Genomic DNA, 23434 nt, shown 5'->3' with positions numbered 1-23434 from the left:
GCTGAGGGGAGCAGCAGGTGGTCCAGAAGAGGTCTGCTGTGCCATGTGGGTCAGCTCCCTGACTGGGGATCAAACTTATGCTGCTGTGGCTCTGGATAGCTACATAGTGCTGTGATTTAACCCACTGTGCATCAGGGAGTGCCCTTGATTTTTTTTTTTTATATAGATTTTTAAATTTTAACACTTATACATGTTTTATTGCCCTGTCAGGACAGGAGATGTGGTCTTGGGCTTGTGGAGGTTCCCTGGCACAGTCAGCCTGCCTGCTTTGTCTCTGGTCCTTTCACCCCCCCTACCTCTGCATTTCTGGCCTGTATCCCAGTTCTTGTATGCATAAATAAATAAATCTTTAAAAAAAATAAAAGAGTAAGAAGTATAGGGAAATGATTCTAGTAATGAGGAGTAGGTTTATAGAAGGTATGTAGAAATTAAAATAGTTTTATTGTCAGGCCTTATTTCTGTAATGATAACCATATATAATAAATTGTTTTCTTTACATTACCTTTAACTTTATTATTATTATTATTATTTAAAGATTAGTTTATTGATGCATACAAGAACTGTGGTACAGTGAGAGGATTTACTAGAGACAGAAGGGAGCAGAATAGGCAGATGGACTGAAATACACTGCTGAGAAGAGCAGCGAGCAGGTCAAGAGAGGTCTGCCAAACCATGTGGGTCAGTCAGCTCCCTGGCCAGGCCTCCAGCTCATGCTGCAGTGGGTTTGGAGAGCTTCATAATGCAGTGCTTTAATCCGTTGCGCCACCAGGGAGAGCCCTACACTTTTAACTTTTCTTTAAGTGATTTAAAAAAATTTTAATTTATCTTCCCTTCCTTCTACTTCCTTTCAAAAGCAGGGTGCTTATCTTGAGTCCCTGATCTTCCCCTTTTATAAAAATTTCTTCAGCACTCAGAAAAGTTCTTGGTACATAGTAGGTACTTATTTTTTTTTAATGACTGTATAAATAAAATAAAAACTAATTTAAACTTATGTAATACATTGCAAGTTGACTGGTATTCAGAGTTAATATAAATGGGTGACCTAAATAGTATACTGTGTAAATCTTTTTGATTCTTTGCAGACGGCAAGCTCCAGTTGCAGCTGTGTTTGCAGGGAGCCCACAGTTAATGGGTGCAATTAAATTATGCACTGGATGGATGGTGACAAGCCTGCCTCTTTACAATGATGATGATCTTCTCAAGAGAAATGAAAATGTAAGGCATTATTATTTTTATTTTTATTATTTTTTAAAGATTTATTTATTCATACAGAACTGGGGTACAAGCCAGAGATGCGGAGGGTGAGAGGATTCACCAGAGACAGAGCGGGGAGCAGAACAGGCAGATGGATGAAGTACACTGCTGAGGGGAGCAGCGGGCGGGTCAGGAGAGGTCTGCCGCGCCATGTGGTCACCTCTGGGGCAGGCGGGGGTCGAACTCATGCGGAAGTGGCTTTAGCTTCTTAGTGCTGTGCTTTAACCTGCTGCGCCACCATGGAGGGCCAATGTAAGGCATTTTAGATTGTACTTTTGGATCTTCTTTCTTCATTTATTTCAATATAGTTTTGTACTACATATGTTCCTGCTAGCTAGGAAAATTTAAGTAATTTTAGAAGAGTAAATTAGCTTTAATTTTTAAAAAATCTATGTAATTCACTTAACCAAGAAAAGTGCTAAAGTTAAGATGTTAAGGTCTTTGTTTTTGAATAGCACTGTTATGTATCTAGGAGATATCTTTCATTTTCCACAGAGATTTAAGGAAATTGATGTATGGTATTTCACAAAGGGAAACATTCTTTTGAAAATAGCATTGTTCTCAAATTATTGAAGGTTTTTAGTTAATGTCTTGATACACATGGGCGACTTGTAATTACTTAGTTTAACATTAGAATGATATGTCATTACTTCTTGTTTAGAGAATAAATTATTTTGACTGTTTGGTATGGGTTCAAATGAACTTCATATCTGGAGGTGGTAATGACTGGCTGAACTTGGGTTTGAAATAAGTCTATTTTTTTTTAACCTGACAGAATTTGTTTTAGTTTTTCAGTGTACTCTAAACTAAGGGAAATAAGCAATATAGATGTTAGATTCTGATACAGAGATTTGGCTCTAAAAATGCAAACTTTGGAATTAGTCATCTGTTCTCAGATGCTAGCTAGCTCTATCATGAACTAGTATTGGTGACCTTGACCAAGTTTCTAAATCTGGAAATAAAAATGGTTCTCAACTCCTAAATGTGAGATTGAGATAATGCACTATGTCAGAAATGTAGTCAAATTTAAATACTATTATTATGTACTATTAAATTGCAATTGTAGATGCACACACACATACACAATCAAGCACACACAGTACAGAGAGGAGGTCAAAAACAAGAGGAAACAATTCTGCGTTCAGAAAGCCTTCATAGAAGTAATTTCCTTGCCCTGGGCCTTAAAAAATGAGTAGAAAACATTGATTGGAAAAATAATAGGATTCCAGACTAAAAAAGTAACATGAGCCCTGAAATTTGTGAGGCCATGAAACTAGAAAATTAAAGGAGGTCAGATTTTGAAGGATCTGCAAGGTCATGCTGAGGAATTTACCTTTGGATGTAAGTTGGGAGTCATCAAAATCTGAAAGTGGAACTCTTAAATCTGTTTGTGAGAGATATTTATGGTTGTAGCAGAGAGAACACATTGAAGTGGGGTGAGGTTAGAGATGGGGATTCCTAACAGAGTGATTTACCTGAGAGACAGCAGCTGCCTGTGATTAGTATTTGCTGCACTTTGAAAAGATAGGGAGGCTTTGATAGAATCTATGCAGCATATAACAGATTAACTTTATTTTTGTGAATTTAAACCAACCCAATTCTGAAATGGCTTTGTTTTCTCTGTTGTTTCTTTTGCATGTTTTTTTTTCCTATATAATTTCAGAATCACTTAATTAGGTTCTAATTAAATGTTTTAGAGTTTTAAGTGACTTGTCTATGAAAAGAGGAGACATGTTTACTTCAAATCTTTATCTTTCTCTGTGGTGTCTAGTACATATCAAGTACTGAATAAAGTTATTGTTAACATGCAAACTCCAACTCCCTAAGTGAGATCATCTCTTTTAAATTAGACACTATAATTTATAACATGTGACCAATCTTTGTGTAATCTCCTAGATCACTGATTATCAACCTGGGACAGTTGTGCCACAGGACTTTGGCAGTATTTGGAGACATTATTAGTTGTCACAGTTGGAGGTGGTGTTTTATAGTGGAGACATCTCCAGGTAGAGACTAGGGTTATAGATAAACAGGTAACCATCCTACAGTGAACAGAACAACCTCCCTTTTGTCCCAGCAAAGAATTATCTGGCCCAAAATGTCATTAGTACCAAGGTACTAATCTCTCTAGTGTTATTGCTGTTGTACAAAAGTGTTTTTATAGTGACCCAGTAATATATTAGTTTCCTAAAACTTGCAAAAACAAAAAATGTAAAAATCTAAACTGATATAATGGCAAACCAATGAAAAATTTGAAGATAAAACACACACGCACACACAAAAGAGACTAAATTGATATGAACTAGATAGACTAGAATCACTCCTGATTTTGAAAATTAATTGAGAAACTATGTACCACAGAATGTTGAGATAATTATCTCTAAATTGTCAGTGGATGTGAGAACTGAAGGTGGTAGGTAGGCAGAAACCATAACAGGGGGTTGGTGGATACTAAATATTCTACAAATAGGGCCTCCCTGGTGGCACAAGGAGTTGAAGCATAGCACTATGAAGTACTATGAAGCAATCACAGCCACCACAGCATGAGTCTGATCTCTAGCCAGGGAGGTAACCCACATGGCACAGCAGACCTCTCCTGTCAACTTGCTGCTTCTGTCAGCAATGTATTTTGGCCAGTCCCCCTGTTTTGCTCCCCATTCTGGTGAATCCTCTCAACCCTCATATTTTTGGCCTGTACCCCAGTTCTTGTATGATAAATAAATAAATCTTTAAAAATAAATCAATAAATATTCTACAAATAGGTTGGCATCTTGTCCAAGCTAGATTACGACACATCAGTGTCTTAAAACAAATATTATGTGGCCTAACATTTGTGATGTTATTATTTTGTGAAGTATAGTAAGAGTTGGTCCAAAGTAAGCATTTCAGAAAAACTGAAAAACCTTATTATCTAATAAGATCCTGAGCTGCTTTCATTGTAAAGTCAGCAAAATTTTAATGAAAACACCACAGCTATAGACATGAGGCTTTTTTTTGTTTGTTTTTAAGATTTATTTACTTATGCACACAAGAACTGGGTTACAGGCTAGAGGCGCCAGGGGGTGAGAAGATTTACCTCTGAGTGGGGAGCAGAACAAGCAGATGTAATGAAGTGACACTGCTGAGGGGAGCAGCGGGTGAGACAGGAGAGGTCTGCTGCGCCATGTGGGTCAGCTCCCCGGCCAGTATAGATGGAACTCAGCTGTAGCAGAGATATCCCTGAGACTTAACCCCTAGGCCACCAGTGAGGCCCCAGTTACTATACTTAATGACATTTAACAACTTTCAAGTTAGTAACACAGTAGTAGATCTTAAATGTTGTCAACACACAAAAAAGAAATGGTTAATTATGTGACATGATGGAAGTGTTAACATTGTAGTGGTGATCTTTTGCAATACATATATAAAATTAACTCATTAAACACCTTAAAATTACAGTGTTATATGTCATTTACCTCTCAATTAACCTAGGGGGCAGAATGAGCAGAGAACTTGTTTCTCCAAAGAAGATAAAAAATTGCCAATAGAATATGAACTTAAGCTTCCTGAGGGCAGAATCAAATCTTAGTGACTATCTTTATTTTTCACAAATAATACTCAATACCAAAACATATATAGATGTTTGATTAACAGATGTTTTGAATAGTTTTTAAAATCAATCTTAATTATTTTCTTTCAGATCTATCAAATCTATTCCAAGCGGTCTGCTGAAGATATTTATAAAATACTGACATCCTACAAGGCTAATTACTTAATTGTAGAGGATTCTATCTGCAATGAAGTGGGAACCATGAGAGGCTGCAGGGTTAAAGATTTATTAGATGTTGCAAATGGCCATGTAAGTAATTATTTCGAAAGTTGAATTTCTTCAATAATCATTATAACTTACGATCTTCCAACTTTACCTTTGGAATTTAATGAAGAATATAAAGTTATATAATGGGGGACTTAAAAGTATTTTTATGTAGTTTTTCAACAGACAAAAGTTAGGCTTTTGTGAAAAAAGAGATAAATTCATTGTACTTTTGCATGTTCAACATTTATTTTTAAAAGGTGGCATAATTTGATCTGAATGGTGATTTTTATTTTCACTCATTTCAGTAATCTAAACAACTGTTTTGCATTGTTACATTCTTACATAGAGGAATTTCTTTTAATTTGATAAACATATCTAGAAAAATGCTTACTAAGTTATCAGGGCTTCTACTCACGCATGCAGAAGAGCCACTTCAGTCCTTAGGGTTTAGTCAGATCTCGATTTTTTTCATTGACTTGAGCTATTGTAGTAACCTTTCTAAGTGAGCCTACGGTATATGTACTGTATATCTGACAACTAAGAAGACTGACAGGGAAGTTTGTATAGCTGATAATTAGTGTTGCCTGGAATGGTTGCCTTTACTCCTGGGAAAGCTGGAGATGGGGGACCTTAGGAAAGTTTAGTAAGTCATTCTAAGTAGGGTGCACATTTTCTGATAGATTGCAACCAATATTATTTTTGTCTCTTCTTAAATAATTAGTATTTTGTCTTAACATCCCAGGACAGTTTGGAGGTGAGAAATTAGTTTTTATAAGACCCACCACGACTCCTTAATCTAGTAGTATAAACTTAATTGTGTTTGCTGTGTGTATTTTGAATTTCCTTAATTGATACTTGGTATCTGTGGTCTTTGGCTAATTGGCAACAAAATGGAATTTTATTAAATTTCAGGTATGTAATAATTCTATATTGCTACCTGTTTTTTGGAGCTTTTTTTTAATTCACTTATTTTAAAGATTTATTTACTTATGCATCTAAAGGCTGGGGTGTAGGTGAGAGATGTGGGAGGTAGGAGGATTTACCAGAGACAGAGTAGGGAGCAGAACAGGTGACTCTACTGAAATGCACTGAGCAGCAGGGAGATAGGAGAGGTCTGCTGCACCATGTGGGTCACCTTTCTGTCTGGGATTGAATTTATGCTGCAGTGGCTGTGGACAGTAGCTTCCTAGTGCTGAGATTTAACTCCTGGGGACTCCAGGGAGGCCACTCCTTTTGGAGCTTTTTTATTCTGTTTTTGGCTGATCACCTTTTTGTACCATTTTGAAGATAAGCAACTTTTTTTTCTTGTATGTAAGCTAATCCATTCTTTTAAAAACTTGGCTTTCCAACTTCTTTTCTAGGCAATAAGATAATATTTAGTGCTTTAGTATTAAAAAAAAATCCTTTAAACTAGTTAAGCTATCTTTTTTTTTTAATGGATCATTTTAGGATTTTTTTTTTTAAGATTTATTTATGCATATAAGAACTGGGTTACAGGCCAGAGGTGCAAGGGATGAGAGGGCTTACCAGACACAGAGTAGGGAGCAGAACAGGCATTATTGGCTAAAATACACTGCTGAGGGGAGCAGCAGGTGAGACAGGACGGGGCTGCTGCGCCATGTGAGTCACCTCCCTGGCTGGGATTGAGCTTGTGCTGCAGTAGCTGTGGATAGCTTCACATTACTATGCTTTAACCCCTTGTGCCACCAGGGAGTTCCCCTAGGTAAGCTATATTAGTGAATATTATTAAGGTGATAATATAAAGGTTTGCACTAGACAAGTCACGAAAACTTACTTGCTTACTAAGATATTGATAATTGTTCTGCACAAGAACAATTTGAATATACATTAAGAATATAATATGTGGGCCCATCCTGGTGTTACAAGGGAGTTTCCTCTCAGCACTATGAATCGATAGCAGGCACTACAGGATGAGTTCAATCCTGGCCAGGAAGCTAACTCACATGGCACAGCAGAACGCCCTTGTTTTGCCCACTGCTCCCCTGAGCAGTGTATTTCAGTCAATCTGCCTGTTCTGTTCCCCACTCTGTCTCAGGAATCCTCTCTCTCTCTCTCTCTCTCACACACACATACAATTACACACACACATCCCCACACCTCTGGCCTATAGCCCAGCTTTTGTATGCAAAAAATAGATAAATCTTTAAAAAATAAAAAGAATGTTTGTTTTTAGCTTGTTAGACTCCATAATATGGTTCTTTAGAGAAACTGTATGGTGGCAAAACCTTTTCCTAGTTTTTTAAACTCAATGGGAAGCTCAAGAGTTTTTTGTACCTGGTAACTCTTGTGAAGAGGCTTTATTTGCTAAACATGTGAGCTGTTTGCTAAGCACCTCACCTTTTGAGATAGTCCATGTTTATAAATACATCTTTTTCATATAGTCACTTGTACATTGATTGCATTTCTTTTACAAGCTCACTAAACTTTTGAATATTGTGTTTCATGTCTTTTTATAGATGGTTTGTGAAGAAGGTGACAAGTTAACCTACTCAAAATATGGGCGATTTTGTCATGAGGTCAAAATTAACTATTCCCCATATGTGAATTACTTCACTAGAGTATACTGGAACAGATCCTATTTTGTATATAAAATCAACACTGTGATATCCTTTCAGTCTTGAAAATTAGCAGAGCCTTCATTTCAAAGACTTACATCAACTGAAGGAAAATTCTTTTCTTCCACCTACATGGTATCTTTTGGAAATCAGAATATGGACATTTAAAGTGTTGCTGCTGCTTTTCCCCTCCTACTGTTAACTGAATCCAGAAGTTCTGTGGGGAAATAGAAGATCAAGCATCACTGACCTCTGGTAATAAGTCAGAACTAGCACTTTGCAATATTATAGCCTGATGTTTTCCTTGTTGCTACATGGTGTTTAAAGGTTTTATCATCTAAACTGTTGCAAATTTTTCCTCATAAATTTTCCTTCTATAATAACATTGATCCTGAATTTGAATATGTTCAAGGTCATATTATATCTCTCAAATATAACATTTAATAAATACTTACTGTGATATAATTAAAAGAATAGAAGGAAAGACTTCTTATACTTAAGGCAGTTTCTGAAAGGTTTTCATGATTTATAGAAGTGAATAATTGCAATAGAGAACTAATTTAAATGTTGTACGAAAATGTATGGCATTTAAATTAAAATAGAAATTATGTAAAGAAAGTGATTTTTAAGGATATATGTATAAAGATATGGATTTTCCATGATACTGTTTTCATCATCTGCTGCTTATGTAAAAATGAGCACTTTGTCAGTAATATGTAGTGCATGATACTGCATTTTATTATTTTATGACTCAATTAAATGGTTAGCTTTTTTTACTTACACCCATAAATTGGATGCTACTTAATCATGATAAAACAATAATTTTTGTGACCTATATATATTTTTAAAATAGACATTTAAAAGAAGGTTCAGTTTTTTAAGAAATATGGAATGGAGTATATAATCTATTCACATGTTTTTTACTGAAGTATTAAGTAAAAATTAAATTTCTTTCAGAATAAAAATATATACACTAAAACGATCAAGAATTTCTGAAGATAATGCACAGATGCTTTTAAACATACCTCTGCCACAGATGTGTTTACTATAAAACACAAGTGCTTTTATTTATGAAACTGTGACAGTTGTCAATATTAATAATTATATCACAATTATAATAAAGTTCACATCACAGTTTCACAGCCTAAATGTTATGTTCCTTTAAGTTAAACATTTTTTATATTTTAAATCATTAATTAAAATCCTAAATGGTTAATTTGGACTTTTTGAAAGAGATTCAGAAAGGGAATAGAAGGAGGGGGGATCTTTTTTGTTATTTTTGGGCTTTTAAGCATTGGAACCAAAGGCCAAATAATAAACAGCCATTACTTTTAAGAAATAAAGATTGCAGGTAGATGTACCATTTTAATACTAAAGGATATATGTTTTGTTTTATCTTGCCTATCTGTTTAGTGAACATATTTTCTAGATTTTCATTTGTTTAGAGCTTTATAAATTATAGTTTCAGTACTCTAAACTATTACATGAGGAATAAATATCTTTCCACTGTCTTTATGTGTGTATATATGTGTATATATATATTTAAAGTACAAAAGCACATGTATCCTTAGACTAACTCTAGGGTGCTCTGCTCTTTTGGAGCTGAAGAATTGTTTGATGACAGTCATCTATCTGGTACATTTGTCTTATTGGTTCTCATTTCATGCTTTTATATATATTTTCTAACAAGATAGCTGACGGCAAGATTTTCAGGTTCTCAGTACATCTCATCTTATTAGTACTTAGCTTCAGGCCTTAATGACTAAAGTTACCTAAGATATAGTACATAGTAGTACTTGTGATGAGAGCACAAAAAACAATGTCATTTAAAGTCAGCTTGCATATTTTGGAAGGGAGCTATACTTTCCCTACTTATGTAGCATGAAATATTTGTTTACTTATGGTGATCAATTTGTTTTGCTAAATCAGTTTTTATTGTTGTGAGGGTTTTTTTTTTTTCTATTTTTTGAGTATTAGTAAGTTGTTTTTGCTTTTGTCTACTTATGTCTTAAAGTAGATTTGGAGTTTTTGATTGAATTTTTAAATAATTTTCTTTCATAATCAGTTGCAAAGGCAAATGTAAACTTTATTATAGAAATAATATTGGAAATGAGGGAAGCTTATTTGCTTCTATTTTAACTATATAACAATAGTACTAGGAAACTTTAAATGAAAATAATTTAATTTCTTTACTTACATGTAAAGTTACATATACTTAGGAATTCTGTAATTCCAAGTTCCATTTGAGTACTTAGAATTGGCAGATGACAATAAATATCTGTTATGAAAGGAACAAAGTTTATGGTTTTTTTGAAGAATACAAAGCGTACTTTGTACTTTCCCCTTAATGTTGCAAAAGGGTTGAAATAAGTGCCTTAACTTTATTTCTAAGTTTACATCGTATTTTCAAAAAAACATTATTTTTTTTCCATAGGAAAATTTGGTAACTTTTCCTCTTTATTACATGTGGAGCATAAGTACTCTCAATGCTGTTTTTACTTTTTTTTAAAGATTTATTTATTTATGCATACAAGAACCTGGGCGTAGGCCAGAGGTTTTGGGGGAGTGCAAAGATTCATCAGAGACAGAGCACAACAGGCAAATGTACTGAGGTCACTGCTGAGGGGGGCAGCAGGCGAGACAGGAAGGGCTGCTGCACCATGTGGGTCAGCTCCTTCTATGGCCTGGGATGGAACTCCTGCTGCAGTGACTGTGACTAATCTCATAGTGCTGTGTCTTTAATCCCTGCACCACCAGGGAGGCCCTCTGCTTTTATTTTTAACATTTATTCTTTATTAAGCAAATCTTTGTTAAGTGTAGAGATGGGATTTCTAGCCTGCAAATTTAAATTAGATTTCTAAATAGCAAACATTTCAATCGAAATGAAAACTTACTTGATAAGTTACATGATTCCACTGCTTTATATTTTTTCTAACTTCAGCATTTGTATCTTGGTGCTTTTATTAGATTGGTAAAGTTTTACAACCTAAAGTGTATGCATTGTATTTTAGAACTAAGCTGGTATATTCTATATATTTAGACGCATTTTTTTCTTAGACATTAATCCAAATTGTCAGTATCTTCGCTGTGTGGCACTCTATAGTCAGACTAATTCAAACAGAAATGGAGGTCAAAATGTGTTACAAATTGGGCCTGGAAAATATGGTTTTTTAAAGAAGTAGCAGATAATTTTTTGAGGGGCACAGTAATAACCATCTTATTACATTGGTTTGTTTTTGAGAAATCACCTGTTTCTGGTCATCTCTATTTTTGAACTGTTAAAACATTTTCATGCCTTTTGTGAATAAAGGTAGTGCCTCTCTTTATGTGTTAGGGAGGGTTTCTTAAAGTTGACTATGTCAAACATTTTAGCAAATTTATTTTAAATACACATATATTTAAAGAGCACATATTAAGAATCATCTGTATATTTAAGAACCCTTTTGTAAAGCAAATAACTGTGTCCTGATTTACATCTCAGTATAGTTTTTCTACGTTTATTAGTTTTTAAAATACAGTCTCTATGGCTGCTATTTGCTAACAGTTGTAGATTCTAATAAGTATTAAAAATACTGCAAATAAAGTTGAATAATTTCTAATGGAAATAATAGCTCATTACGTTTCTGAATGTATGAGGTAAACATTTGGATAAAATTAGGTCTGAGAATTGCAAAAGATTGACTTAATTGTTTGGTGCATTAAGGTTTCTGGATATACTTATTTTCCATAATTTTAAAAAAGGATATTTTGAAACCAGATTTGCTGAATTTAGTTGTCATCCTTTGCAATTTTGAATCCTTTCTATTTCTATAATTAGAATCTACAACATTTTAATAAAAAAATAATTTGCAACATTTTAATCTTGGCATATTTCATCCTATAATGGTTTTATTGGCAGTACACTGAACATCTGATCCTATCTGTATATTCAGTGGAATAATGGTATCAGAATGAGACTTGAATTCCAAACCTCCAGTTTGGAATATCATAAATAACTCATATTATTCACTTCACATAATAATCTTTGTTTAGCAAAGATAATTACAATTGTGTTTTTATGTATGTTGACTTCTAAATCTTATCTATAATTGTATATTTAGATTAAGTGTATTCTTCCTGTAATTAAGGTTAAGTATTTGCAAAAGGATAAAAATTAGTTTTAATAATTATAAGTCTTTTTTAAAAAGTTGGGTGATAAAACTAGTTTACCTCAGATTTTGTAACATTAAATGTATTTTTACCAACTTCATGCTTAATTACACTCCTTGTTTTGTTTTTACAATAAAACTTTTTAGAATTTTAAGTTGTGTTTTATTTATATATGAACCCTTTTTAACAACTTTATTAAGATATAATTGATACACCATACAGTTCACCCATATAAGATGTAAAATTGACAGTTTGTAGTGTACTCATAGAATTGTGTATCATGAGTCAACTTAAGATCATTTTTATCACCTCAAATAGAAATCCGTTCCTTTGACTGTCACTCTCAATTACTCCATTTGTAGACTATGCCTGCTAATATGCTTCCTATTTCTGTAGCTGCCTGTTCTTTCTAGGTATTTCACACACATCAAAACATGTAATAGGTGGACTTTATTTTATTTAACATAACATTTTCAAAGATTAGTTATCTTGTTGCAGATATTCTTTTTTATTGCCAAATAACTCTAATGGCTATACTACATTTTATTTAGCCACTTATCAGTTGATGGACATTTGAGTTTCCATTTTTTGGTATCATAAGTAATATTGATATGAATATTTATGTACAAGTTTTTGTGTGGACATGTTTTAGTTTTTCTAGCCATATGTCCCTTATCAGAGACATAATTTGTAAATATTTCCTCCCATTCAGTGGATTTTCTTCACTTTATCATGTCTTTTGAAGTAAAAATTAATTGCGTCGTTCAATCCATTTATATTAGATTTACTGTTTTTACTGTGATGTGCCTCAAATCAGCTTCCTTACACATGATTCTACTTTGAGGTTGTTGCATTTCTTTGGTATACACATTTAAGAATTTTTAAAAATCAAAACTGAAATTTCTAGTATTCTGACTACATATTACATATGTTGTCATGCTTTTAATGGTGACTCATTTCCCTGAGTTTCTACTCAATTTTCTTCATTTTTCTTCTGTTTGAATTGTATAATTTTATCAATCAGTTTGCTAATCTGTCTGTTTGATACTACTATTGAGCTTGCCTGTTGTAATTTTAATTTTGATTCAGTTTGAAAATATCCTTCTTGTAAATAACCTCTATATTCATATTCTTTGTGGCAACTCTGGGTATTAGTATCCCTCTACCCTGAAGCTTGTTATTATAGTTGGCTTATTTCTTTCTTTAGTGTCCAGCAGGACTATTTCAGTGATGTCTGATGTTGATGCTTACATATCATTGCCTTTGGCATGTACAGTCATCCTCATGATAGTGGTTTTAGTAGAGTTCCTTGTGTCTTTACTTGATCCTGTCCAATTGTTAAGTATCCGCTGATGAGCAGATCACTCTGTTTTCAACAGTACTGGGGCACTAGTTTTTCTACAACCTAGTCCAATTAAATCTTGACTCCTTTGAGGATTGTTTTGTGTGTGTTGGGAGGGTGGGGGGCTGGGGGGGCACACTGATGGTCAGTGTGTGGTTCTAATGTCAGGAAAGCTCTTCTTAGCTGTCTCTGGTAAACTAGATGGCTTATGGTTTAACATGTATCTCTTTTGAAGCTACTAGCTTCCTTTTAATGCTTTCTATCAAAATCCACATTATTTTTGAGAACTGGTAGGTTTGCATTTCCTCCATGATGGAAATGCAAATTAAAACTACAATGACATACTACTTCATGTCTACAAGGATGGCTACATCTATTTCAAGTAGCCACTTGCTTTGGAGATTACTTTGAAGCTCTCTACCTTACATCCTGGTTCTTTCTCTCAGCAAAAGTCACTGACCCACAGCTCAAGCCCAGGGTGGAGACATAGCCATATATCCCTCTGTGTGCCACTCCTTTAAGAGTAGGCTCTGGGTTAAGATGGTGGCCTCTAGTCTTCCCAACCTGTCTCTCCTGATTTGGAAGTTTTGCCCTGCAAGTAGCTAGGATGAGCATTCTCAGGGCCCCACTATTCTCACTGTGTCATGCATGTCTGAGGTGGCAAGCTGGGTGAAAGAAGGCAGCCCCTTATTTCCTGACATCACTTAGCACTCTCCAGGGCCCTTCCTGGTGGTACAGTAGGTTAAAGCATAGCACTATGAAGCTAAAGCTACTTTAGCACAAGTTGGATTCCTGACCAGGGAGGTGAACCACATGGTCTGGCAGACCTCTCTCCTAACCCAACCATTGCTCCCCTCAGCGTTGTACTTTATCAATCTGCCTGTTTTGCTCTCCACTCTGTTTCTGGTGAATCCTTTCACTGCCCCTGCACCTCTGGGCTTTACCCCAGTTCTGTATGTATAAATAAATATTTTCAAAGAAAAAAGAACAAGATACAGGTAGCTGAAAGATTAAAGATTTAAACAAAGGTACAGACACTACCCTCATAGACCACGGGGTGGCAGCATAACCATTAGCACTGAAACATAACTCACCAAAAATGAGTAGTAGTTTAAAATTGTTCATATTGAATTATATTTCATTTACTTTTTTGAAAAAAAAAACCCGCAAGTAAATGGATTGAATTAAATTTTATAGAATTTTAAAAATTTTAATTAAATTAGCTCAAAATTTAATTATTTTTAATTCTCAGAGGCCCTTTAAAAAATACCTTCATCTGTAGTGTACACAATAGTAATATTTCTCTAATTTTGTTCACTGTGCCTCTGATTTCCTACATTTTGTAGCTAGTATGGAAGGCACAGATTTCAAGAAGGAAAAATTATGACATACCCGTATGACAAAAAAGCTGGGAGGATATAAGAGAAAACATCTTAAACTAACATGAAGGAGAGAATATGCTGTTGTTTACTGTCATCATTAAATAGAAACTTCTGAAGTAATTGGTGAAGCTTGTGAAACTTGGAAGATGCTCTGTAATTACATAATCATAAAAATATCTGCTACAATTTCACTTATTCTTAAAGTATTCCTAAATCTGGTACAATCTCATTTGCAAGAAAGTTATGGTTTCTTAAAATTTAGTGACAGTTTAGTTAACTGAAATATATCAATTGACCTTTTCATTCTGATCTCTCTTGCAATTTGAATAAATTCTATACCTATCTATTAGGAAAATATTGGCTGGTTTGCTAAGTTATGATGATCATTCAAAAGTTCACATTTTATTTTACAATAGCAAATATCATTACTATCACCCACCTACTTCATTAGAAAAGTCTTTAAGCATGAGGAAAATGTCAGCTCTACAGTTTTCAAAATTCTAATTTATATTTGAAAACTCAAATTGTATCATTGGCCACAAATATCAATTGTTTTCCAAGCAATGACAGTCTTGCTTTGTTTATTTGCAAGAAAATGTCTGCCCAGTATCTAAGTCTAAGTAACCATTAGCACTGAAACATAGTTCAATTGTCAAGTAAAAATGGTGTTTCATGAAATAGCAGCTAGTTAAGGTAAACAAGAGGGAAGTTAAATAAATCTAAAGGAAGATGTGAAAGATTGCTTTCACACTGAAAAACAGATCACTGATGGAAGATATTAAAGAAGATTTAAATGGAAATATATGGCATGCTTATGGATTAGAAAACTCAATATTAGATATTGGATCTTCCCAATTTTTTCCATAAAAATCAAAGCACTTTAATTCTCAAGAGGATTATTTTCACAAGTTTATTGTAAAATTTTCATGGCAAGGTGAAGGATTTAGAGTGATAGAACATAGCTATAAAGAAAATGAGTAAAAGGCTCTCCCGGGTTGCACAATGGGTTAAAGCACAGCACTAAAAATCTGTCCTCAGCCACTGTAGGACGAGTTGGATCCCCAGCTAGGGAGCTGAACCACATGGCACAGCAGACCTTTCCTATCCCACCCACTGCTCCCCTCAGCAGTGTATTTCAGTCAGTCTGCCTGTTCTGCTTGCCTACTCTGTCTCTGGTGAATGCTCTGGCCTTGCCCCAGTTCCTGTATGCATAACAAATAAATCTTTAAGGGAAAAAAAAAATGAATGAAATTGGAAGGCATACATGACCAGATACCAAGACTTACTGAAAAACTACTTGTTCTATTGGTTCTGGAAATGACATATAGACCAATAGAAACGGCACTGGTAATCTAAAACAGCTACACATGTGAACCTTCTTCTGACTTTGAACAAAGTCTTTATGGAAATTTAATGGGGAAAATACAGTATTTCCAATAAATGAAGATATGAAACAAAAAGAATCTTAACCTATCGACCATAAGAGAGAATGGGTCATAGAGCTAATTAGAAAAATAAAACAATAATGTTTCTAGCAGTAGGAATAGGAAATTATTTTTTTCATGAACTTGAGGAGGCAGAGTTGCTTAATAGGCAGGCAAATACTTATTTTTACAAGAAACAAGTAATGAACTTTATTAAAAGGAGGTTTACCTCTATGTGCACGTGTAGACATTTTTCATTCTTTTTTGTTTTTTAGATTGATTTATTTACACACACAAGAACTGGGGTACAGGCCAGAGGTGAGGGGGTGAGAGACTTCACCAAAGACAGAGTGGGGAGCAGAACAGGCAAAATGACTGAAATACACTGCTGAGGGGAGCAGCAGGCGGGTCATACCATGCGGGTCACCTTCCTGGCAGGGGACCGACTCATGCTGCAGCAGTTGCTGAGAGCTTTATAATGCTGTGCTTCAACCCCTTGAGCCACCAGGGAGGGATCCGTATTTTTCATTCTTATGAGATGTTTGAATATTAAAAATTTGGTTCTTTATTACTGAATAATTGTGATTTCCAATATTTGGCTATTGTAAAGTTTCAACCCCCTTATCCCCACATTAATATTGTATTTATCAATATTATACTTAAGCAATCTCTATATATATGCATAAATATATCCTATGCAAGAATTTATCTAAATTTAAATGTATAAGTGGAAATTCTTCCTTTGGGGGTATGTACATTTTTTAGGTTTATTTAGCTCTTGCCACACTGTCCTCTGCTTAGGTTTAGCATCTGAAAATTAATAGCAGTGAGACTTTGGGATGTTTTTAAATCTGTCAGTGCCTGTTTTACCATCTGAAAATGAAGATAATGAAATCATAGGGCTTGATAGATAATACCAGAGTGTATGTATGTTTGCATCCTCTCTCAAATACACATGTTGGAGATCTACCACTCAAGGTAACACATTTAGAAGTGGGACCTCTGGGAATTTATTAGAGTTACACTAGGTCATAATGCTGGAGCCCTTATCATGGGATTAGCGCCTTTGTATGAATCACAGGAGAACTTTCTTTCTGCTTTCTGCCAACTGTGGTACAATTTGAAATGTACTTAATCGCTGCAGCAGAGATATCAAGAGGATGAATTCAAGAGGAACAGTGAGGAGCAACCTCCCATTCAATAGGTGGTGCTCAAAGTCAACTGGAAGATAGAAGGTGGTGCTTTCTAGACTCCACCTCACATGTCAACTCAATGGCAGAAGGTGAGGCTTTTCAAACTCCACCCTCTGAGCAGGCGATTATGAGAAATAGGGACAGAACAGAGGTTTGGGAGCAGTTAGGCTGCTGGGGCTTTGGGGCAGTTAAACAGTGGGGCATTTAGGTTTCTGGCTGTAAAACACAGGTGAGGGTTTTTTTTTTTATGGAGAAACTGGGTGTTTGCATGTGCAACTTCTGTTTGGACCTTGGTCTCTGCTTCGCAGATGCTATCTGGGTTAGGACAAATGGCTTCTGGCCATGAATGTGTTTTTCTCTCTTTTTCTTTTCACCTTCTGGGTAAATAAATCCCACCGGGTCACCCTACTCTCCCGTTATAGCCCACTTCTTTCTCCCCACTACTCCCCTCCCCCTCAGGTTGGCTTGGTTACATTAGGAGGGAACTGTTAGTCCGGAAACGTACCAGAAAAGTTGGTGATCATGAGGAAGGGGTTCCCCCGGATACTTGGTACCCAAGACAATGGGAGAGCACCTAGAACGGACCTAGGTGGGAGGAAATTTCAGAACAAGTAACAGGGGAATTGAAAGCCCCACGACAAATTTTGGCTGGATCACAAACTGAAGTGATCGTCACTTTCTTTCACAAAGATCTTGAAGTCCGTTGCAACTCTAGATAAAGCTATTTCACCTGGGCTATCCCACGCTGGTTGAAAAGCTGGCTCCGGGAGGACAAGTCCATCAGCTACTCAGCTTTCACCCAAAACGTCTCCCATGGCAACAGGGAAGAGGCGTGGCTTGGCTCTGCCCGCCCGCTGCCCCGCAAACTAGAGCAACGATTGGCTCGGAGGTGCGGTGGTGGCGCTGGGAGGCGGATCCAGGAGCCCAGCTCGGCTGCGCCGCGCCGCCATTTTGGATTTTGTAGTTTTCCGGGTCCTTCCGAGTGCGGTCTCGTTCCCCGCGGCTCGGCAGAGCCTGGAACCGAGGCCGCGTGCGAGGTTAGGTTGGAGCGGGCAAATATTCCTGGGGTGGCAGCGCCGGGGGCAGGATGAGCGCGGAGGCTGCGGATCGCGAGGCGGCCACTTCCAGCCGGCCCTGCACCCCGCCACAGACCTGCTGGTTCGAGTTCCTGCTGGAGGAGTCGCTTTTGGAGAAACATCTCCGCAAACCCTGCCCGGGTAAGCGCGGTACCTGCAGCCCTGGGGAGCGGGAATGCGGCCTCCGTTCCCTTCATCCCGAGCCTTGCCGGCCTTGAAGTTATGGTTCCCGAGGCGAGGACTAAAGAGAGCTCTGGCCAGACCTTCTCGCAGTACCTCAAGCCTCGTGGTGGTAGGGCGAAGAAAGGGTCAAAACAATGGCTTTTCGTCTTCCGCCCCCAAGTCTCTTAAGTCCCTGTCTTCTCGGAGCCTTTTACAGTTGGAATTTTAACACCTGTAGGGTGGGCTTGTGATGGCTTGGGATGGGGCGCTAGTTCTTTCTCTTAATTACAGAACCCCGACTTGTGATCCTTGGGGGAGATGGAGAGAAGTTAGATGGTCTTCTGTCTAGTGCCGATCCTGTGTTAATGTCTTAGCTACTTAGTTTCTGTTGCTTAACGAGGGGATTTCAGCGACTCAATTATATATTCCAAGTTGGGCTGTAATATTAAAACGAGAAAATCTTGGAAAGCAGGAAATGCTCTCCAAATACAAGGGGGTTATTGTATGTTGATTATGATACCCTAGCTAATGGCTACTATTGGGGAAGGAGAAAAATATCCAAGGCATTTCTGGAAAGAGGTACTGGCATGAAGGTTTCTTGAATAGCGTTTTCCTGATAACGTTAGAATACAGACGTGGCTTGTACAAGTCTGATACACTGGCCCCTCACTGATCATCTCCATGTCAGGTAGTTCTTTGTGGGAGGAGTTCCTGTCTTTGGGCAGCTTTACCACTTGTATTAGATTTTAATTCCTTGTTATGATAATATTTGTTGAGTGCTTTCTGGGAGCAAGGTATTGTGTTTAATGTGTCACATCTGTTCCCATTTAATTTCGGCTTCATAATCTATGAGAAAGGTAGTATTCTCTACTTTGCATTGATAGAAACAAGCAGAGTGGTAACTTGGTGCATCCCGCTAAGTGTTAAAATAGTAGTTCTGAAGATGACTTCTCTTTCCTCTAATAGACATTGGTTATTTGCTGAACTGGAAATCTGTAACTATTATCTTCCTCCCTGGAAAATCCTCCATATTTTAGGAATCTCTTAGTCCCTTCCTCTTTGCAGTCCTTCATGACTTTTCCCTTTAATGCTATATTCAGCTGTTTGGATTCCTTTTGTGTACAAAAACTGATGCGCTGAATTCTCCTGCATCTTCATAATGAAAACTTAAGGACTTAACTTTCTTTTAAATCCTAGATCCTGCACCAGTTCAACTTATAGTTCAGTTTTTGGAACAAGCTTCTAAACCTTCAGTTAATGAGCAAAACCAAGTTCAACCACCACCTGATAACAAGAGAAATCGTATTTTAAAATTACTTGCTCTTAAAGTTGCTGCACATTTGAAGTGGGACTTAGACATATTAGAGAAAAGGTATATATTATTTAAATGAAATTTATTTTTCAGTGCTGTCTAGGTAACTTGATTTATTTATATATGTATTTTACAATAGTGACCCTTAAAATGAAAGAATTTTCTGTATGTTTTTGGTCAAATATGCAAATTAAAAAATTTTGAATGCTAGAAGAATTTAAAGTATAAACTTGATGTTATTCATAAGTCAGTTCTTTGATGAACTGGTTTGAGAAAATCCAAACTGAAACGGTTTCAAATGTTTCAGTTTACATATCTGAAAAAAGTGGGAAAGAAATAATGATGGATATTGCATATTATACACAATTTCCCACTGGATTCAGTTAATTTTACTAGCTTATAAATCAATCACTTTCTCCCAAACTATTAAAATGTTATTAGAATTTATGAATATTTGTTTACAAGTACCTTAAAGGTGTGGATAGAATATGATTTGTTTTCATTTACTTCCTTTCACAGTTTAAAAAGAAATACATTATAGAAAATTTGAGTAGTTTTTGTTTTTTCTTGTAGTGGTTTTTTCTTTTAAAGTTGAAAATAAGTCATTATCATGCACTATATATTGTTTTGTGTTTTTTTTTTCCCCCACATAATAGTATGTTGAATATCTTCCTATTTTATTTTGGGGTTTATTTTATTGTATATGTAATTTATTAAACATCCCTTCATTGAGAGCCATTTAGTTTGTTTCTAGTTTTTAACCTTTATGAATATCAGAACCTTAAAAGTCTCTGTCCATAAACTTTATTTGAACTTTGAGTTACATTCTTAGGACGGATTATTAAATTATGGAGTCAAGTGATATAAGGCACATGATACGTGTCGCTAGATTGCATTCCAAGGGAGTTGTACCAGATAATCCTAGTAGTTAAAATTTTTTAAAAAATTTATTTATGCATACAAGAACTGGGGTCCAGGCCAGAGGTGAAAGGGGTGAGAAGATTCACCAGAGACAGAGTGGGGAACAGAGCCGGTAGATTGACAAGTACACTGCTGAAGGGAGCAGTGGGTGAGACTGAAGAGGCCTGCTGTGCCATATGTGGGTCAGCTCCCTGGTTAGAGATCGAGCTCATTTGGAATTCTGAGTGCAGTGGCTGAAACTTTAACCTCTGTACCATTAAGGAGGCCCCAATACTAGTAGCGTTAAAAAAATTTTTTACCCCCAATTACCTGGCATTAAGTATTATAATTAAAAAATTTTTAATTTGAGGCATCGCTATCCACAAACAGACTCAAGAAACAATTAACAATGTCCATAGAAAGTGTGATGTATATGATATAGTTGCAAAATTGAAAAATATTTATGTTTGATGATAATTTAAAATTTTTAGTTGTAAAATTTACACTTGAATTTTTTGAGATAAGTTGTGAAATATGGGCACAATGATTAAATATTGGGAGCTCACAGTAATATGGAAAGGAGAAAGTGGGTAAGAATGGAGTTGATAGAAGATTGGCCATCAGTTGATAATTATTGAAACTGAATGATGGGCACATACCCTGGTATTGTCTACTTTTTTGTATATTCAGTTAAATTGTTTAGAAAGTATTTCTAAATATGATAGGTTAATGTATTTCACATAAATTGTTGTGGCATTAATGAAGTTGCCCTATAATTTAGTTAAAAAATTTTAACAATGTAGTTATTTTTTTTTTTTTTTTAATTTATTTATTTGTGCATACAGAGCTGGGGTACAGGCCAGAGGCTCAAGGGCGGCAAGAGGCTTCACCAGAGACAGAGTGGGGAGCAGAACAGGCAGATCAACGAAGTACACTGCTGAGGGGAGCAGCGGGCGGGTCAGGAGAGGTCTGCCACGCCATGTGGTCACCTCCAGGGCAGGCGGGGATCGAACTCATGCGGAAGTGGCTTTAGCTTCTTAGTGCTGTGCTTTAACCCGCTGCACCACCAGGGAGGGCCAACAATGTAGTTATTTTTAATGACGATACTGATGTGGATTTTATTCTCACTGAGGCTAACAGTTGGACTTGTATCTTTTGCTCCTTTTAAGTTTGTCTGTTCCAGTTTTGAATATGCTGCTAAATGAGCTGCTGTGCGTCAGTAAGGTTCCTCCTGGGACAAAGCATGTAGACATGGACCTAGCATCTTTACCTCCGACCACTGCCATGGCCATCCTTCTCTATAACAGATGGTAAATGTCTTCATACGCTTAAAACCTATTGGGCAGCCTCTGCTTATGTGCTTCTGGCTTTGAGGGCTGGATTTTCAAGGGGCTGCTTTTAGTGCAGACATCTCTCACAGGATCTTGAGGATTGTCCATCTGATGATGGGGAACATTTGCACAGATGAAAAGCATTCGAATACAAATGTGGGTGATTTATAAAATTTTTGTTAGATGCCAAAAATTAAAGCATTTATAATACATACCTTCTAAGGAATACCTGAAGAAATGATTGAAATGATGCAGTTATTAAATTTGCATTTTCTTGTCTTCAGGGCAATCAGGACAATTGTTCAAAGTAGTTTTCCTGTCAAACAGGCAAAACCTGGACCTCCTCAATTAAGTGTGTAAGTTGGCACCCTTTATTTGGTGTTTTTTCATTAGAATTTTAAAAAACATTGCAAGTTTTTTTGTTTTTTTTTTTTAAGATTTATTTATTTATGCTCAGAACTAGGGTATAGGCCAGAGGTGTGGTGGGTGAGAGGATTCACCAAAGACAGAGTGGGGAGCAGAACAGGTAGATTGACAAAGTACACTGCTGAGGGGAGCAGCGGGCCAGCCAGAAGAGGCCTGCTGTATGTGCCATGTGGGTCAGCTCCCTGGCTGGGGATGGAACTTGCCCTGCAGTGGCTTTGGATAGCTTCATAATGTGCTTTAACCCGTTGCACCACCAGGGAGAGCTCACATTGCAGGTTTTTAATAACCCCTCCTACCGAAAAGGTTGAGCAGAAATTAGAGAGCTGAAGAGCTGCCTGCAGGTGGAGTCCAGAGGGGCCAGCGGGTACCTCAGGCAGTGTCCTGGGTACTCGACGTCAGGCAGTGTCCTGGGTACTCGACGTCAGGCAGTGTCCTGGGTACTCTGAAGGAGGAGACTTCATGAATTATGCCTTTCAACTTGATAAATGTCAGCTGACCTGCATAAAATTATTAAGATTTATTTCATTGAAATTTTACTTGACAAGGCATATTTGTTTTATATGTGGGAAAGTCATTTTAATATATGTAAAGACTAATTTAGAGCACCAAAATTATTTTATGAAATTAACTTGGGTTACAGCATATCCAAATTTGGAGCCAGATAGCATAGAATTTGATATAAATGAGCTTTTGCTGTTTATAACCTTTAAATTGAGGGGTTTATTTTCCATGCAAAGCACATGAAAAAGTAATAATAAATAAATGAGTATCATCATAACTGGGTTTTTGTTTCAGCATCAAGAGAGAAATAGCATTAGCAATATTTTTATTTAAATTAAACCTTACTTTTTAGAATGATACTTAAGTTTAGAATTTTCAGTCTTTTAAGTAACATTGAGTAGTTTAACCATTTCTCTTTTAGAATGAATCAGATGCAACAGGAGAAAGAGCTAACAGAAAATATATTGAAAGTGGTGAGTGTCAGCATTGACTATATTTAATGTTAATTTCTGGGACATATTGGGACTATAAATTTGATGCTGCTTTTAATCTTAAAAGGGTTGGCAGCATCAAGGGGCAGTGACATTTAGGCTTTTATTAGAATATAGGT

The 23434-nt window shown here is 36.3% G+C and overlaps 2 protein-coding genes across 3 annotated transcripts in view; both read left to right on the top strand.

The window, feature by feature from the left end:
- DPY19L4 (dpy-19-like 4 (C. elegans)) overlaps positions 1–9588 on the top strand; it is a 42281-nt gene extending 32693 nt beyond the window's left edge. Inside the window, exons 17-19 of the mRNA XM_004679719.2 lie at positions 1083–1215; positions 4934–5092; positions 7528–9588. Coding sequence (XP_004679776.1) covers positions 1083–1215; positions 4934–5092; positions 7528–7692 — 457 coding nt within the window. The 3' untranslated portion in view covers positions 7693–9588. The remainder of the gene's footprint in view (positions 1–1082; positions 1216–4933; positions 5093–7527) is intronic.
- An 8476-nt stretch (positions 9589–18064) lies between these two features.
- INTS8 (integrator complex subunit 8) overlaps positions 18065–23434 on the top strand; it is a 45820-nt gene continuing 40450 nt past the window's right edge. Inside the window, exons 1-5 of one of the 2 annotated variants that reach the window (XM_004679718.1) lie at positions 18065–18333; positions 19552–19726; positions 21736–21876; positions 22182–22253; positions 23246–23297. In XM_004679718.1, the coding sequence (XP_004679775.1) occupies positions 18204–18333; positions 19552–19726; positions 21736–21876; positions 22182–22253; positions 23246–23297 (570 nt within the window). In that variant the 5' untranslated portion in view covers positions 18065–18203. The remainder of the gene's footprint in view (positions 18334–19551; positions 19727–21735; positions 21877–22181; positions 22254–23245; positions 23298–23434) is intronic. The other variant, XM_012723044.1, reaches the window with a different exon arrangement.

The sequence above is a fragment of the Condylura cristata genome, unplaced genomic scaffold (assembly GCF_000260355.1).
Source record: "Condylura cristata isolate star-nosed mole 26May11 unplaced genomic scaffold, ConCri1.0 scaffold00009, whole genome shotgun sequence".
NCBI classification, from domain to species: domain Eukaryota; kingdom Metazoa; phylum Chordata; class Mammalia; order Eulipotyphla; family Talpidae; genus Condylura; species Condylura cristata.
Note: the sequence above shows the minus strand (reverse complement) of the source record. Positions and strands in the feature narration are given on the sequence as shown.